Genomic DNA, 17,942 nt, shown 5'->3' on the forward strand with positions numbered 1-17,942 from the left:
CGGATACTAGTAACGCGGAAAAACAACGTCCATACAGTAGACCGAACAGCGCCAGCACATGTGTGCAGGAAGTTGTGGTCCTCCTGCAGCAGGATTCTAGGTTGATTAGTATTCGACGGGCGGCGCTGGAGCTAACTGAACTTCTACCACCGCGTATTTACCAATGGTAAAGACCACGAGGATTGATCGCTCAGAAGCAGCTGGACCCTTCTTGATCAGCGACGAACCGGCAAAGTTCCCTGACTCATAGGGATTTTCTACGAGTCTAGACACTGTCGCTACGCGCACAAGTTCAACCCTGGGGAGCTGCCAGTGACGATCACCACGATTAACACGCATATCTACTGGCCATTTACCTGGACTACGAACAAACACCAGAATAGGTGGACTATGCCCTTGCAATTCCCGAGCTCGCCAAGAGGGTAGAACGCCAAACTACCGGCACTACAAGAAAGTCGGCGAATAGAGAGAGCCATCGCAAAAGCTCCTATCTGCTAAGCGCCCCTCGATATTAGAAGATAAAGGTCTTGGCTCTTGGCAGCGGGACACATGATGAATCAGGAAGGTATGGTAAAGAGGTGTGTATGGCTTCTGCATGAACGGATATGCCCGTGCGGGGTTATTCCCTAAGGCTGGCACATTATCCGACCAGCTCGCTTATCTACCCCTACCGGATCTCTGTCGTATCTCAACCTCCTTCCTGAACGGATTCGCGTACCTGGATAGCGTAGGGGTGCTTGCAGACCGTTAACTTTGGTGTTAAGAGCTGCTACATCGATAGCTCGATGGCCTCCAGGGGCGAATCTCTTGTCAGGTGCCTGTTTGGGTGTAACACCGTGGGGGCAATGTCTTGTGAGGTGCCCTATGGGGTTTACCTTTCCGATACTCTTGAAACGTAGCACCCCGGGGTAAACATGCCTTGCAGCGGAAGAGGAAGGAGATATTCTGGTTAGCGGTCGATCCAATTTACAGCTCTTGTGAGGTGCCTTTTGGAGACTACCTTTCTGATACTGCAAGCACGTGGGACCACACCACGTAGCGGATGAGGAAGGAGGCAGTTCGTAGCCGTGTATGCGAGCTAGGGCTCTATCTTACACAGCAACGGACGAAGACATGATGCAAGTCACGACGCCAGAGGTGGACGAAGAAGTATAAGTATAGGAGGGTATTCCCGTCGTTTTCAAATCATCACTCTCATCAGTGTCACTCACTCTACTACCTTCGCTCTCGCCTCTACAACATCAAACGTTCGGTATCTTCACCATGGTTCTCACCAACTTCCTCGCTGCCGTGGCAGTCTTCCTGCCCATCGTCTACGGTGCCCCTACCACTGCTGCCAACAGCCTGCACCCCGACATCCTCGCTGCCATGAAGCGCGACCTTGGACTTGATGCCGAGCAGGCCCACGCCCGTGTTGCCCGCGAGCTCAAGGCCACCGATGTCATCGAGCAGCTCCGTACCTCCACCGGTGCCTCCTTCGGTGGTGCCTACCTCGTTGACGGTGACCTCACCGTTGCCGTCACCGACGAGGCCTCCGCCTCTGAGGTCGAGGCCGCCGGTGCTAAGCCCCTCCTCGTCTCGGTCCCTCTCTCCAAGCTTGAGGCGGCCAAGGCTGCTCTTGACAACATGGACATCGAGTCCGCCAAGCGCTCCGAGTCTGGTATCGCCGCCTACTACGTCGACGTTGCCTCCAACAAGCTCGTCTTCGAGGCTCTCGCCGACAGCACCGACTCCGCTGCCGACCTCGCCAAGAAGGTTGGTCTCGCCGACTCCGAGTACGAGGTCAAGACCGTTGCCGCCATGCCCACCACCTTCGCTACCATCCGCGGTGGTGACGCCTACTACATCAACCGTGCCGGCCGCTGCTCCGTCGGTTTCTCCGTCACCGGTGGATTCGTCTCCGCCGGCCACTGCGGTACCACTGGCAACACTGCCTCCACCAGCGCCGGCGCCACCATCGGTACCTTTGCTGGCTCCAGCTTCCCCGGCAACGACTACTCGTACATCCGCGGTACCTCTGGCAACACGTACCAGGGCCGCATCAACAACTACGCCGGCAGCACCCTCCCCGTCTCCGGCAGCACCGCCACCGCCACCGGCGGCAGCGTCTGCCGCTCCGGTTCCACCACCGGTGTCTTCTGCGGTACTATCCGCGCGCTCGGCGCCACCGTCTCCTACGCTGAGGGCCGTGTCACTGGCCTTACTCAGACTAACGTCTGCGCTGAGCCCGGTGACTCTGGCGGCTCCTGGTACAGCGGTGCCCAGGCCCAGGGTGTCACCTCTGGTGGCTCTGGTGACTGCTCCAGCGGAGGTGTCACTTACTTCCAGCCTGTCAACGAGATTCTGTCTGCTTACGGTCTTACTCTTACCCGCGGTTAAACGCTTGGATGTGAGTTTGCTTTTTGCCTAGCGATGGATGATGGATTGGATGATGTGGTATGAAATGTTTATGAGAACGGCTTTGAGTTGTATATAGTTTGATTGTTGAATTGCAGTTATGATACCTGGAAACCTTGATCATGATTTGGTGATGCTATGATCTTTGAACTTGACTTTACTTCACTTTACAGAGCAGGATCTGTCTTGCAAGAATTTTCTTACTGACTTACACATCTCTTTTGGCCTCTTTCATATTCAGTTCATTACAAGTCAGCTGGAATTAAGTTTCCGCCATGACTGCTCGGCACATTACCGACTTGATATCGCAATCCCTACCAACTACCACATCAAGTTGTCCCCACATACTCCATAGCCGGCTTAAACCAAACTCAGCTAAGATTATGTTCTATCCGTGAAACAGCCTCATCATGTATTACCTCCGGCTCCTCTGCATACCCATCACAAACAGCTGTTCTATGCTTTTCACCTTGTACACGTCGTCTTACATCCAACATCCAACATCCAACCGCGCAAATGCAGAAGAAGAACAGACGAGGCAATGTAGACAACGTAGTACATCAAACGTGTCATATCTCAAAGAAGACCCAAGGCATAGTCTTGTGCGAAAAGCCAAGTGTGACAACGTTCAAACTAAGGAAAGAGAGGTGTGCTCATCATGACATTTATTGTCTTTCACTATCCCCGCTGCCGCTATCTCTCATATCGCCCCTCCAGTATCCAGATTAGATGGTCTGTAGACATGTGGTGGATACTGGAGGACGATGATTGTAGTCTAGTGTTGTCACTACATTCATCGCCCTACAGTATCCACCATATGGCTATAGACCATCTAATCTACATACATATCTACCATCTAGCCTCTATCCCGAACTCTCTATCCTCTGCCTTCACCAATCACTCATCCACCACATTACGATCACCTCCTACTACCCGCTTCAACCACCCACTCACTCGCCACGACTTCAAAATGCATATTCGCAATCACAAGCATAAACAAGAACAAAGACGAACAATCATATCCATCAAATGCAAAGCCATCATCACATCTCCAGAAAGAAAAGTGCAATGCCATGCGGACATAAAAAAAAGTTTAATAGTGTAAAAAAGCCAACAGCGAGGGTATTGAATCGAGAAAAGAGTTATGATACATGCAAGCAAACACGCGCCAGAACAAGGCCGACGCGCACGACAAGGGGGACGCCAAAATGCTCCAAAAGTTTGCTGAATAACGTCGTGAAACCAGTAAGTGTGGTCGGGATGACAAGAAGCGTTGATGAGAAGAGGATACAAGGAAAGATGCTGCGTAGGACATATATAAACATGTAATTCTTCTACCGCAGCGTCCCTTGCACATCATCAACAGTCCTCTTGAGCACATCCTCGATCCTCCACCTGGGGGGCTTGGGCATCGTCTCCTTGTTGTCATCCGCGGCCTTGCTCATCTCGAGAAGGTCCTCCGGTTCCGCACCGCCAGCAACACCGCTGCTGAACTTGAGTTGGAGGAGCTCGCCAACCTGGTCGCAAGCCGTGAGCATACGGTCGAGATCGTCCTTGGTGTGCGCGGCGCTGACGCAGAAGCGGGCGCGTGATGAAACGAGAGGGGTGGCTGGGTAACCGACGACGACGACGGAGATCTTGCGCTTGAGCATCTCGTGGGAGAAGGCGGGCATCTTGGCGGGGTTGTACAGCATGACAGGGATGATGGGGGAGTCGTCGTGGCCGTAGACGATGAAGCCGAGGCGCTTCAAACCGAGACGGAGGTAGCGCGAGTTGAAGCAGAGACGCTGGAGGCGCTCTTCACCTTGGCCGGGGACAATGGAACCGTCGATGATACGGAGGGCGGACGAGATTTGCATGAGGACGGGTGGTGCGGGTGACTCGGCGAAGAGCATGGCGGCGTTGGAGGTGCGGAGCTTGTCGATGATAGGCTTCTCAGCGGCGATGTAACCACCGTTAGCACCGAAGGATTTCGTCAATGTACCCATGAGGATGTCAACTTCCGAGGGGTCGATGCCAAAGTAGTCGCACACGCCACGTCCGCGAGGGCCGACACCACCTACGGAATGGGCTTCGTCGACGAAAAGGTTGAACTTGTACTTGTGCTTCAGGCTGATGATACCGGGGAGGTTGCACATAGTGCCCTCCATGGAGTAGAGACCCTCGACGGCGACCAAGATCTTTTTCCAGGGGCGGTGGGTGCGGGGCTGACCTTGCGAGATGGCTTCACGGAGCTTGCGCTCGAGGTCGCGCATGTCGTTGTGCTTGAACATTGTAACCATGGCGCCGGAGAGACGAGCGCCAAATCGGATAGAAGAGTGGTTGAGTTCGTCGGAGATCATGAGGCAACCCTTTCCAACAATGGTGGGGAATGTGGTAGCGTTCGTAACGAAACCCATAGAGAAGACCATTGAAGCTGGCTTGCCGACGAACTTGGCGATGAGGTCCTCAACCTCGACAGTGAGGTCTGAAGTACCGCTGTCTGATCGGGGACTGGCCATTGAGATTCCGTATTTCCTGATGGTAGCTTCGGCGGCGTCTGCGCAGGGGCCTTCTGATTGGGCAAATCCGAGGTAGTTGTAGGAGCTCATGTTGAGGGTTTCTGTGGTGGTACCGAGCATCTTGAAGGTGTTGTTGCCGTCGTCTGACTTGCGGTCAAGCACGGTGATGAAGCGTCCAGGGACACCGGTCGTCGGTCGCGAGAAGCAGTCGTTGATGCGCATCTTCAGCCGCCTCGTGTAGAAGTTGTCAAAGTCGCTGTTGAGGGGTGCATATCCGTCCTTCTCCTGCAGATGGCTGTAGTGTTGCTTCCTGAAGCGCTTGCCGAAGAAGTCGCGAACATGTCCGAATACTATTAGGATTAAGTAGCTGATGTATGTGGTGAAAAGGAAATAATATGGCGGCTCGTCCTCGATGGGGTCGCCGAACTCGCCCTCGAACTTGCTGAGGTAGCGGTGCTTCTGGGAGCCAAGGGGACCAAATTGGGCGTGTGCTCGTGCGAGGCGGCGCTGCTCCTCTGGCGAAGGCGGCTGGAAGAGGGTCTTGGGCTCCGTGGGCATTTTCTCGCCGGTCGCAGTGGTCAGGCTGATGGACGGGAGGGAGATTTGCGAGGGCGAGGGGTTGTTGAGCAGGGCCTGTTGCTGGGCAACGAATGCCTCGCGCAGGAGAGCAGCGTCGGTCCGGGACTTGGGGGAGCCACCGAAGAGAGATGTGAACTTGTTGCCCTTTGCGAAGGATTGTCGACGCGCTGGCTCGCGCTTCTCGGCGGAGGGATCGAGGGGGGGAGCAGGAGCGGTGGATGCGAACGGGTTGATGCTTCGGACAGGCATTGCAGCAATTGCTCTCGGACGGCGGTATTAGAGTAGGCAGGGCAGACGCAGGGAGATGTAGGCTCGAGTATCGTCCCACGGCAGAGCTGGCGGTGAAGAATGCAGGAGGTCGCGGGAGGAGCTAGACGGGAAAGGGATCAGCAGGCGACTCGAGGAAGAATTGGCGGCGCTGCGTGAGGATGTCGGCGAGCAGCGGCTGGGACAGTGGTGGGTGAAGGGCAGTCTTAGTAGTACTGGTACTGACGCGCTCATGCACCCGGAGCGTGGACAAAGCCGGGGAGCGGCAGTGCCGGATAGCGTGCAGGAGATAGACGAAAGCTGGGCAAGAGATTGAAGGCTGGGACTGGGCAGGTGCAGCGGGAGGCCGCGGACGCTTGGAGGAAACGGACCTACGTGCTGCGAGCGGTGCAATAAACAGAGGCTTGACTGGTACTGCGGAGTACGTGAAGGGGCTGTCGCAACGCTTTTCGTGTTCCTGAGTGGCGCGGCCGTTTGCTACGAACCACCAAGCTTCTGCGCCGCCGGTCGTGACGTAGAGATGGCGTGAAAGTCCTGGCACGATCAACACCAACGGGCAAGTAATGAGCGACAAGATGTGGGTGTGGAGCGAGAGAAGAAAGCTGGCACTTCACTTATCAGCGTCGAGGCAAGGGGTGGTGCAGTCGAAAAGCAGCGGCGAGCTGGTTGGCCCGACGAAACGTGAAATGAGCAGCCCCATTGTCCCGTTCGGCACCACGCCGCTTGGGGCACAACGTCAGGGGAACTCGATGCCGATCGCTGCCACATCGCCCTCAAATCGCCCTCCTCGCCTGCCGAGCATCGCAAGCCTTGCCAGACTAGACCCGTACCTCGTCCGAGCCTGAAAAGCCTTGCGACTCGGGCCATAATCGCGCGGGCCCAGAGCTTGTCTGCGATGTGCCTGCGCGCCTGCGATGCCAACGGGCCTCGCCGCACGTCATCGACTACATCAAATTTCTTAACCCAGTTCTCGAGCAACGTTCGGTCTGACAAGCCTGACATAATCACCGCATGCTCTGTCATCCACGCATGGCTGTTGCTGTTTGCTGTCTGCTGTCAGCCACGACGTGCTCGCCCACTGATGCCCACCTCTTGGCATGCTGTAAGCGTTGCGGCACTCACACCACCACGCATAGTCGACGATCTTATTGCAGTGCTATTTCCTTTTCCAGCCTCGCCTACACCATCGACTAGCACATAAGCACATGCGGCCACATATTTGAAGACGTCGTGCCGCCGTTGCGCAGCAGTCACCACGCGACAATTACACTTCTTACCAACGCCTGTGTAGCATAAAATAACATGTTACAGCCTCCCAGCAAATGATTGGCCCACCGGATTTTGTAATCATCGTGTGGAGGTTCAACGGGCTGGCCCGAGACCACTCTCATTAATGCGCTGTCAAATGGGCTGTGTAGCCCTTCCTAGTGCGAGGATTCGCTGTAAATTACGATGGACTTTCATCTCGCAACCGCAGATACGAGACAACCTGTCCATCGTAATTTCACTCTGCTATAACATGGCACTTCCCCGCTGCCTGACAGCTCTACACACCTCCGCATAGCACATTGCTGGCACTATCCCAGGTCGGTTGAAGTAATGTAATGTATTTGTTTACTGATCTCGAAGAACAGCTGTTTACCGGAGACCCCTTTGAAAGCTACATACTCAAGCACGCGCAGCGGCTCTGTAATCCACCACAACCCCCGCAGCTCAAGATCTCCTTAAAATGGCAATCCCTCCACCTGCCAGCCGAGCCCGACAAGAGAAAATTCCGAGATGCACGCAACATATGAAACAATGGCTAGCTCGCAACAGAAAAAGAAGAGATGATGAACAATGAAAAGAACAATCCAAGAGGAAAAAAGACGACCAGCATATGCCGCTGACGTCTGCCAACACCAGCGCAGGTTCCACCAGTCCGCCATTTCTCTGTATAGTTCCAAGCCTACCCAATCCTGAGCAACGCCGTGTTCAATAACCAGTCCCTGTATGGTGGTCGTTCAACCTGCGTTACGAAGAGTAGTGATGGAAAGTAGTGGAAGGGTGGCTTCCTACAAGCGGCGGGAAAACCCCATGGCTTTGTAGATCCAAGGATTTGAGACCAATATGTGAGAGATGACAACCACATTAAGTATGAGCGATAATGGAGAGCAAGAGGCGCAAATGCCCTGCCACTGTTCCAAGCGGCAAGGCGTACGCATCGAGCTTCCTCGTAAGAAAGCAACCGCGACCGGGTATAAGAGCACGCAAAAGAATAATTGACAAACAGACGGTAGTGTGCGGGCTGCTCATTGCATCTGGTGATGCTCCGGTGACATGCTTGATGGGTCTAACGAGCCGAATGACACCAGGTTCTGCATGTCCAAGTCGTCGACGTTGTCATCCATCATAGGTGACCGGAACGGCATGTTGAGATTTTGCTTGGCGTACATGTCTGTCATCTGCAGCGCCTCGTCGGACATGCCGTTGTCGTGCGACATTGGGTACACATCATTGTGATTGTCACGACCGAAAGAACCCAGTGGTGGTGACTGGTTAGCAATGATAGGGTCAGGGTGGTTCATCGCCGGCATAGGTGAGTGGTGAGATGCAGAAGGTGGCGGGCCCATTGGTGTATGTACATAGGGAGGAATGTTGTACTGGCCATAGTTGGATGCCGGGATGTTGTCGTTTGATGGACCCGATGTGAAAAAGGAAGGCGTGCCGTACTCCGAAGGTGAGTTGGCGGTAGTGGCCGACATGGGGTACTGTCGGTAGTCCATGCCGTACCCTGCAGAAGTGTCGATGCTCAGGTGAGGACCAATGGGGCCTGCACTCTGGGGCGTCGGCGCAAAGATCTCAGGGTTAGGAACATACGGCGACGGCTCTTGTTGGATCAAGAAGGATGGCATCGGGTTGCGAAGCATAGAAAAGTCCATCGCAACAGGCACTGAACGACTTCGCTGGCGCTTGTGACCGCGCGGTTGGAAGGGTTGAGGTGCAAGATGCGTCTCCTGAAACATGCCCATGTGATGCGGGTGCTGGAGGTGGTTTGGTTGGGACGCGGGCCGGTGGTTGATGGGCGAGACCGGTGCCGAGACGGCGAATGTGTTTGGGTCGAACATGTTGTGTCGGTTCTGAAACGACTCCAGTGAGACAAGTTTCGCCAACTGACCGCTCAGCACCTTCGGGTGACCACCCAAATGGTGCAACATAATGTTTGATGCTTGCTGGTCCTCGGTAAAGTCGCCGCATTGGAAAAATCCTCCCGAACCGGAAGAGTCCATGAAGAAGTTCGGAGGGCGGTTGAGCTCGACAATCAGGCCTCCGGGGCGTTGCGACGCACCCTCAGCGTTTGCGGTCATGTCGCCATTCTCCAGTGAAATGTTCTTAATGTATGAGAATGGGTACTCAATCTTGTATCCAGCAGAGTCGTTGTTGATGTAGTAGGTGATGCAGCACTTCTCAGGCGAGTAGAATACCACAAGGTCCATGGCGCTCTGTCCAACTCGTCTCCAGCTACCGATGCTGAGGGAGCGGCAAGCAAAGTGGTGGATGACAACCTTGGAGTTGTTGGCGTCGGTGTTGAGAAGCATGCCACTTCCGTATGGCATACCGCCTGCGCGTCCAAGGAAACTAGTGCCGATCGACTTGCCAGACTCCATGGCCTGGAGGGCAAGGTATCGTCGCATGGACTCCGGGATATCATTGCAGTCATCACCGTTCTCGATGCTCTTCTTGGCAATGTTCTTGATCTTGGCACGTCTATGCAAATGTCAGTACTGCGCACAAGCATCATGCTGCTCGCTTTTCCTACCTGTTCTGGAACCAGATCTGGACTGAGCGCTCGGTCATGTTGATTTCCGAGGCAATTCTTTCGCGGGTAGCAGCAGTGGGAGTGGGGTTCTTGTTGAACTCCACTTCGAGTGTCACCAGTTGGTCTTGAGTGGCCCTCTGTCTCTTCTGGTTGCGCTGCTGCTGGGTGAGGGTGCTCTTGCGCGGGGGTCGGCGCGGGGCAGAACCCTGCGTCGGGGTCGAGGATGACGCCGGTGGAGATGGCGTGGGCGAGACCATTGCGTCGTCGTTTGACTGCATGTTGGGTGGTGGGGATGATCGGAGGGCGAGAGTTGGACTCGATTCGAAGCGGGGTCGGAGATATAGAGGGAGCAATCGAGCTAACGCCTCAGTCTATCTTGGTTCGTAAAGTGTCGTGAAGTAATGGTCCAAGCAATGGTGGTGGGTGAAGATAGTGGAGCTATGCGAAGCTGGTAAGAGTTCAATGTCACGGGAGAAAGAATCCACGTGTGTGAGAAGCTCGAGACACCGTCCAGGCGCGTGTGAGAAGGGTCAAGGGTGAAGGAAGCTGCTGGCCGGGGAGCAGATGGATCGTCCGAAAGCGAGTCCAAGTCGACAAGAGTGAAGGAAGAGGTGCTAAGGAGCGGACAGACAAAGCCTAAAGGAGGGTTGTGAAGAAAGGAACGTGGGCAAAGGCCGAAAGGAGTGGCGGCACTTCGCAGAAGTCGACAGAGAAAGAGAAAGATGTAGGTACCACACCGACAGCAAAGGTGACGATAGGAATCCGGATAGAGGAGCAGGGCCTTGGATGTAAATGAGCGACCGTGGTTGGGAAAGGGGAGATTAAGGGAAGGGGCATTGAAGCCGGGGGGAAGGTGCGCGCCGGCTAGCTTAGGCTGGGCAGGGCGCTAGCTGGCCAGAGAGACGGTTTTAGCCCAACGGCACCACCGCTCGACGCCCGCCCTGGAGGCGCGAGACCAGTGGTGACGCACCAAAACGCTTATGTTCTGAAGCAAACCATGCTCGTCGCAACACTCTGACCGGATGTTCCTCCGCTCTACACCACGACACAACAGCACCAGCATCCGACGGTGCGCGTGCGGCGTGCTCTCTGCCCGCCTGCACGCGCTGCCCGCAATAGCTCCGATCAGGGGGACTACTGCGAGGTACCTCGGAGTCGCGCCACTAGAGACGTGACAGCAAGGGTCGACCGACAGGCTCTGTTCCAAGACTCAGGAGGCCGCCGCCTATAGGGCAATCCTTGCCGCGAGGCTGGCCGCGACAACAGACTCGCATCGCGATACCTGTCAGAACAGCGCGCATGAATGGTGCTCGTTTATCAAAAAAAGGCCGCGAAGTCGTCGTCCTCATGGTCCGCTTTAGCGTGTTCCGACAGGCCAAACAACGCGCGAGCATGAGGCGCTACCGTTGTCGTGTTTGAGAAGCCCTGCGTCCTCGAGTGCTCACTACGGCAACGATCGGGCAAGGCACACCAGAGCGTGACTGTGAGCGTGAGCGTGAGCGAGAAGGCGCACCGGCAGGGCGTTCAAAGTATTCCTGGCACGCGTCTGTGTCGGTCGCACCTGGCCTGCATCGCCGTACGCGCCCGCATTCCTGGTGCTGACAGTGTGCGGCAGAGGGCCCATTTCGGTATCGTGAAGACTTGATCGCGAGCCTCGTGCGGATCGCTCGGGTAAGCCGAGCATGAGAAAAGATCCTGACGAGCATCGGCGCCCGTGCCGTCTAATCGCTCCCATCCTGACACGCTCGTCGCTCGGTCAAAAAGCCACGGAATCGAGATTGTTCACATTTGGCAAGCCGCAATAGTTCGTTGATCTTGAGAGTGCCGACTCAGCTTAGCTCGTCGCCCGTCTTGTCGCCCTACAGCTGTCAATCTATAGTACCGATCGCTTCCCTGCACCATTAATTGCAAGGCTTACGCCAGGCACAGCGGTGTGAATGGTGGACGCGTCGGCAAGCGAGTGACAACAACCACCAACCCGGAAAACTGACTCCCACCAACAACATCATGGCCCGCGCCGAGCGCGGCCTCGACCGGATCTGCAGACCACCTGCACCCCCAACTTGCGGAAGTCCCTCATCCGTCTCTGCATGCTCAACCACCGTTTGCCTTCAAGAATGTCAAGTGTAACAGAATGTTGCGAATCGTGCCACTGCATTGAAAACACGTCCAAACAGCACCGAAGCAGTGTGACGAGCAGCGTCCATCCCCAGACTTTGTTTCAGCGTTACACCGCTCGGGACCAGACTACGCCATCATGCACACTTCGCTACTTACTCGAGTCCTAGCCTGCAATATATGTCGTGTTCAGAAAACACATGGTCGCCCTCGCATGGATACTGTAAGGCTCTCACGGCCCCCGTTTGCGTCCCACTGTTTGACGCCATCGTCTTCTAGAAACATTTTTTGATGCCCTGACCATGTGCGGGAGACGCGTTTCTAGAACAACCGCTGACGAACAGTACAGTGGTCGACGACCCTGGGCTGGGCCGGTTGAGTCAGTTCGGCAGTCGATCCGATGTGCATCCTTCCTTCGCAAACGGTATACTTATTCTTTTTAACGATCGGGATATTGCCGTCTGTGCGTGTTATCGTTCATGAGGAGTACTGCAGCTCAACACCCACAGAACGGACCATTTGCTCTCTCTTCTTCAGGTCCAGACTCGCACCAAGAGTGAATAGCAGCTCCTTGATTCTGCCCTCCCACAATACTCCGATATGCCAATCCTGATCGACTCTAGCCTTCAGCACGCCGGATACATCGTCATCTGCAGAAGTTGTTGGGCGTTTCCAATCTGGACGCAACTTCTTGATCGCCCAATCTACGTCGGTCGTGCTGCGCAGACGCCAGAGTTCACACCCGAGCTGCAGCTCACTTTCATAGGAGTAGAAGTTGAAGTCGAAGCGGGAGGACAGGGCCAAGTTAGGGCCGGCCTTGACAGCATACGTGGAAGAGAGATTTCCCATCAACGGGTTGAGCGTGAGCGTCATGGTATACGGGAAGCCCGCATGGCTGGGTAGGGTGGCGAACCTCACCCCTGTGCTGATTCCCCCGCTCTTGTTGAGTATGCCATAGTACAGCTCTGCGCCTGCGCTGAAGCGACCATGCACAGGATCCACCTGCTCTGCAGCAACGGGTTCTGCGGGTGCAACTCTGGGGCCTGGACCAAAGTTGTAAAGACCCCGGACGCCCATCAACGCCGAGTCTGTGCTGTACATGTATTCCGTGCTGTATTTGCCGAAGTCATTTTGCAGTAGCGTCAGGATCGTCCCGCCGTTGTTGAGATTGGAGTCGCTCACGGCGGCGATCCTCAGCTGTCGCGTAGGAGTGAGGCGGCGGAGGTACAGGGCTTCGAGCCTCTGCTGTGGTAGGAATATGCGCCCATACAACAGGGTGTCTGTCTCGACTCAGCGGGGGTACGGGAAGGCAGTGTAATCCAGCTCACTCTTGCGGTCTATCCGGCGACCAGCATGCCAAACCTCCCACGACCACTTCTCGTCCGGTCTCCGCAACTCTTGCACATGCTTGTAGCCTCGTATCACGTTGTGGAGGTCGATGTGGGACGTCCTAAAGTCCTTTCGTAGTGGCAGCGACGAGTACAGGTAGGATACTGAGCCGTCGACTACCCCCACACTGCCTAGGGTGTACGAGGTTGCGAAATTGGGGGCGGCGAGAGAGGAGATTTGCATGCGCAGCCCACGGGGTATGTCAAAGTCGAGCAATGCTGTCACCTAGAGTCAGCATCCAGTCCAGAACGCGACATCCAGTGTGACGTACCTCGTGCCGACGCGTTCAGTGCGCCATAGGAATTGTCGACGTTCCAGCCCGATGCCTCGTAGAATGCATGCTGCACGCTATCCATGAAATCCAACATCGCTCTGTTATCGATTGATCATCTCGAGCGGACTGGGGTGAGGTTGAGTGCGTAGACTCTGGAGAGTGCGAGAGCGACATCTGGATCCACAGCGGAGCAGCCGCGGTTGCACCAATCGGGGGTTCGCCAAAATCCCCGCTCAATTTTTTGGAAGTCGCGACCGCAACTTCGAACTTTTTCCTGAGCGCAACCACCAACCACAACACCCCCGAAATACCGCCACCATGCCCAAATCCAAGCGCCAGAAGGTCGTGCACCTTACTAAGACGGACAAGAAGGGCAAGGAGCTGTCTTTGAAGCTCTTTGCCAATGTCCAGGAAGCGGCGGATAACTTTGAGCACATCTTCGTCTTCGCCGTTGAGAACATGCGCAACTCATACCTGAAGGAAGTCCGCCAGGAGTTCGCTGATAGCCGGTATGTCTGCGGGAGCGCTTTTATCCAATGCGCGCAAGGCTAACGAATGCGCAGATTCTTCTTCGGAAAGACCAAAGTCATGGCGAAAGCGCTTGGCCTAAGCCCAGCAGAAGAGCACCTCTCGAACCTCTCCGAGCTCACCAAGCACCTCAACGGCAATGTCGGACTCTTTTTCACCAACCGCGAGCCCAGCGAGGTCATTGAGTACTTTGCCAACTACTCGCAAACCGACTTTGCGCGCGCCGGTGTTGTCGCTACACAGACCTTCACAGTACCCGCTGGTGTAGTCCACTCAAGAGGTGGAGAGATTCCCGAAGAGGAGGACGTGCCGCTGCCGCACAGCATGGAGACTACCATCAGGAAATGGGGCATGCCAACGAGGCTCGACAAGGGCAAGATTATCTTGGATGTGCCGTACACCATCGCGGAGGAGGGCAAGGTCATGAACAGCCATCAAACAGCGCTGCTGAAGATGTTCGGTGTGGCCATGGCGGACTTCAAGATCGATCTCAAGGCCTACTACACCAAGGCGACTGAGCAGGTTACAGAGGTTGGAGCTATGGAGGAGTAAGAGCAAGCGAGATCAGCTTAGTTCAGTTGCATTATGACGGCGTTTCTTAGGCGTTCGGTTTGACCAGGGAAAAGTATGCTAGATGACTTTGACGGAAAGCTCGAGTCAAACCACGAGCACATCACAATATACCCTATTATGTTGGTCTTCAACTTCGCTAGACCTCTGCGCGACTGGCTTTCATGGCATACTGCATACATTTTTCAGTCGCCTGTTCTCTACTAAAAGATATTAAGACCTGCTACAGCATCGCTAATCCAGCTAAAAGACCTCCCACAATAGCTCCAAATGTCTCAGGGTAGTTCGCAACGCCTGCACCCGTCTCGGCCGGGACCGACGCACTTGCCGAAGTCTCATCCGCTGTAGGAGTCGCCGTGCGCGAAGTCCTGACCGATGTGGATGAGTGTGTGGAAGAATGTGTCGAGGTATGCGAGGTTGTAGAGTTGCGCGACAGCGTTGAAGTCGAGAGGGTCGAGTTGGCCATAGCGCTGCTAGACATGGAGATCATGACTGTGCTGCCGGAAGGTGTGAGAGTCGGTAAGTTTGAAAGTACCGGAGCGGACTCGGTGACGGAGGGATAGACGATGGTGCTAGGGCCAAAGAAAGGCGCCGTGTCCGGGTCGAACATTGGGCCGGTATCTACATCGGATGCTTGATTAGAGTTGAGATTCCAGGCATACTACATGCAAAACTATTGCCGTCGACCAAACTTACAGCTTGAGGTTGAGGCATCTTGCGCAAGCGCGGCGACCACCAGGCCAAACAAGGCAACGAGCACCTTCATACTTTCTTTCTTGCTACCCAACTTGTCGCGTTGTGATGCACTAGTAACGGCAGTCGGCAGTCGTGAAACTCAATAGTGATGCTGGCGGAACCTCGAACGTGTAGTGACGAAGATAATAAAATGTATTAGGGAAGAGCGAAAGAGTCAAAAGTAAGGATCGACCGACGACTACGACCGCGATGGAAAGTGAAGCCCAGCACGCGCGCGCATCACGTAGGACCAGAAAACTGGTTCTCAGGGACTTTTAATCCCCATTCACTACTTACCCTGCCCCGTCAGCCTGTTCTGGCCCTCCGCCCCTAAAGAGAAGGATCTCGTAAAGAACAAGCATATCAATACTCTCCCGCAACCCGCCCAATGATGGCCGCCCAGTCAGCGTGCCCAGAGGTCTGGTCATCTCCGTGGGGCTAGACGTGTTTCGGATGGGGGCTCGTGTTCTCGTGTCTACATGGCTGCGAGCCCGAAAGTTAGTGGCGCCTAGTCCTATTGCCGCGAGACTGGCGCGGTGAATCCATGGATTGGACTTGGGCAGGCTAGAGGGTAGAAAGTGAGCAGCTGATGCGCGCGATGGGGGCTTGCTTTTTGGGGTGATGTCGATGGATGGCTTTGTGAATGGATGCTAGTGAGCGTTGGAGGCGCGCGTGAGTGGAGATACCCCACATGGCGCCCCTGATGGCTTGGCAGGTACAAGCGGGCGAGCAAGCGATGTGAGGACGCGTGCATGACGTGCTTCTACTCGGGGTTTAACAGTCTTAGTAGCAATCTAGGCCTAATTAGGCCTAGTAGCTACTAGCGTACAGAGACTTCTGCTATACTTATTACAGCTTATTAGACTAAGTTTCTTACTTCTCTACTCTACTATACTATAACTATAAGTAGCTCTAATAATTTAAACTAATTAGCTATAATAATTATAGCTAATTATCTTTAATAATTCTCTTATTTTAGCTTACCTTTACTATATAATTATTTACTATAATTACCTAAACTAGCCTACTTTTACTTTATAATTATTCTTTATAATTACTTAAACTAACTTACTTTTACTATATAATCTTTTTTAATAATATAACTAATTAACTCTACTTTACTTTTAGTTTTACTTTAGCTAATAAGTACTATTTTTATAAATATTACTAATAATATTAATACTAGCTATTTATAAATTTATCTTATTTTTAATAAATAGTAACTACTTTCTATATTATTATAGATAATTATTATTAAAATTAATATAGTAGTAAATACTAAGTAGAACTATAAAAACGTTCTATATAATTTAAACTCTAAGCTTAAAACTACTTCTAAAAAAGGCTATAGTGCTAGTAGTAAACGCTCTTATAAAGAAGAAAAACTATCTTACCTTAATATAGTAAATAATTTATAAGTACTAAAATTACTTATCTAAAATTATTACTAATAATATTATAGGTAAGAGGCTATTCTTAAGAATAAGTCTATTAGCTTAGTGTAGTTTAAAGAGAATACTTAGTATATAAATATTTATAATAATTATAATATTATTTTTAATAATTACTAGTAAAGTTAAGTAGTAGCAAGATTATTAGAGTGCTAATACTAAGTAAGTTATTATTATATTATAATTATCTAGAATATTCTAATATTAGTATAGGCTAAATAATAAGAAAGATAATAAGGTAATCTATAGTAGAATGTAGCGCAAAAAAGGTTTATTATAAATAATTTTACTATTATCTATAATAATCTAATACTTAATAAGTTTACTTCTAAAATATTACTTCTACTATATTAGTAATAAGCTAAACCTCTCTAGTAACTAGATAAACGTTTCTAATAATATACTATTATGTTTTATTATTAATAACGTTTTAGATTTCTCTTAGCTTAGATAATAATAATACTCTTTTTTATAGATACCTTTTTAAAGATACACTTATTAAAGAATTTCTTATTATTATAGGTAATAATATTCTAATTATTCTTAATAATACTAATATATATATAGAAAGACTATTTACTAAAGACTTCTAAGAGTAAAATTATTATAAGTTTAGTCTTATTAAATATTATTAATAATATACTAATTATTATAGATACTTTTATTTAACCTTTATTATAGCTTTTAAGATCTTATCTTTAACTTTTAAAATATAAAGTACTACTCTAAAAACGTTAGTAATAATTTAACCTTTCTTAATTAGAACGTTACTAATAATTATAGCTTATATCTAGAAGAGGTTAGTACAAAGCGCGCTAAGCTACTTATAAGACTTATAGTAATTACGTAAAAGTTAATAATAATCTACTATAATATTTTAAATAATTTTATTTTTAGGTAAAGAGCCTATTTAAAACGTTAGAAACGTTATTATAACTTATAACTTATAACTATTCTCTTCTTTATAATACTCTCTTACCTACTTAATTATCTATAATAATCTTTATAATTATTAGAACTAAAGAAGTAAAAGTTTTACCTAGTAAGGTGCTAGTTAAATTCTACTAATATTTAAAATATTTATAATAATTACTATAATATATAATTATACTAGTAAAGTCTAACGTTTATAATAATTATAGTAATATATTAACTTACTAGTAAGCTCTAACGTATATAACATTTGTAGTAATATAGTAATATATTTACTACTTTAATAGTAAACGTATACAACGTTTATAGTAATATAAATTTACTATGTTAAGAATATATATATATATAACCTTTGTAGTAATATATTTACTACCTTAATAAGAAACGTATATAATATTTAT

At 51.2% G+C, this 17,942-nt stretch overlaps 6 protein-coding genes across 6 annotated transcripts; 2 read left to right on the plus strand and 4 right to left on the minus strand.

Moving 5' to 3' along the window:
- Positions 1-1,263: 1,263 nt before the first annotated feature.
- J4E78_002750 (uncharacterized protein) lies at positions 1,264-2,379 on the plus strand (the record flags this gene model as incomplete). The annotated part of the gene is made up of 1 exon (XM_049363395.1): positions 1,264-2,379. The coding sequence occupies one exon, from the start codon at positions 1,264-1,266 to the stop codon at positions 2,377-2,379; it is 1,116 nt and encodes a 371-aa protein (XP_049224060.1).
- A 1,352-nt stretch (positions 2,380-3,731) lies between these two features.
- Positions 3,732-5,726, minus strand: LCB2 (serine palmitoyltransferase component; the record flags this gene model as incomplete). Its single annotated transcript, XM_049363396.1, has 1 exon — positions 3,732-5,726. One exon carries the CDS (start codon positions 5,724-5,726, stop codon positions 3,732-3,734), a length of 1,995 nt encoding a protein of 664 aa, XP_049224061.1.
- Positions 5,727-8,035: 2,309 nt separating this feature from the next.
- Positions 8,036-9,821, minus strand: J4E78_002752 (uncharacterized protein; the record flags this gene model as incomplete). Its single annotated transcript, XM_049363397.1, has 2 exons — positions 8,036-9,491; positions 9,544-9,821. The coding sequence occupies 2 exons, from the start codon at positions 9,819-9,821 to the stop codon at positions 8,036-8,038; spliced, it is 1,734 nt and encodes a 577-aa protein (XP_049224062.1).
- Positions 9,822-12,138: 2,317 nt separating this feature from the next.
- On the minus strand, positions 12,139-13,418 carry MDM10 (Mitochondrial distribution and morphology protein 10; the record flags this gene model as incomplete). The annotated part of the gene is made up of 3 exons (XM_049363398.1): positions 12,139-12,941; positions 12,990-13,268; positions 13,322-13,418. 3 exons carry the CDS (start codon positions 13,416-13,418, stop codon positions 12,139-12,141), a joined length of 1,179 nt encoding a protein of 392 aa, XP_049224063.1.
- A 224-nt stretch (positions 13,419-13,642) lies between these two features.
- On the plus strand, positions 13,643-14,404 carry J4E78_002754 (uncharacterized protein; the record flags this gene model as incomplete). The annotated part of the gene is made up of 2 exons (XM_049363399.1): positions 13,643-13,833; positions 13,888-14,404. 2 exons carry the CDS (start codon positions 13,643-13,645, stop codon positions 14,402-14,404), a joined length of 708 nt encoding a protein of 235 aa, XP_049224064.1.
- Positions 14,405-14,757: 353 nt separating this feature from the next.
- On the minus strand, positions 14,758-15,032 carry J4E78_002755 (uncharacterized protein; the record flags this gene model as incomplete). Its single annotated transcript, XM_049363400.1, has 2 exons — positions 14,758-14,895; positions 14,958-15,032. 2 exons carry the CDS (start codon positions 15,030-15,032, stop codon positions 14,758-14,760), a joined length of 213 nt encoding a protein of 70 aa, XP_049224065.1.
- Between the last annotated feature and the right edge of the window lie 2,910 nt (positions 15,033-17,942).

Source organism: Alternaria triticimaculans, assembly GCF_023758025.1.
Source record: "Alternaria triticimaculans strain BMP 0046 chromosome Unknown scaffold_3, whole genome shotgun sequence".
Classification (NCBI taxonomy): domain Eukaryota; kingdom Fungi; phylum Ascomycota; class Dothideomycetes; order Pleosporales; family Pleosporaceae; genus Alternaria; species Alternaria triticimaculans.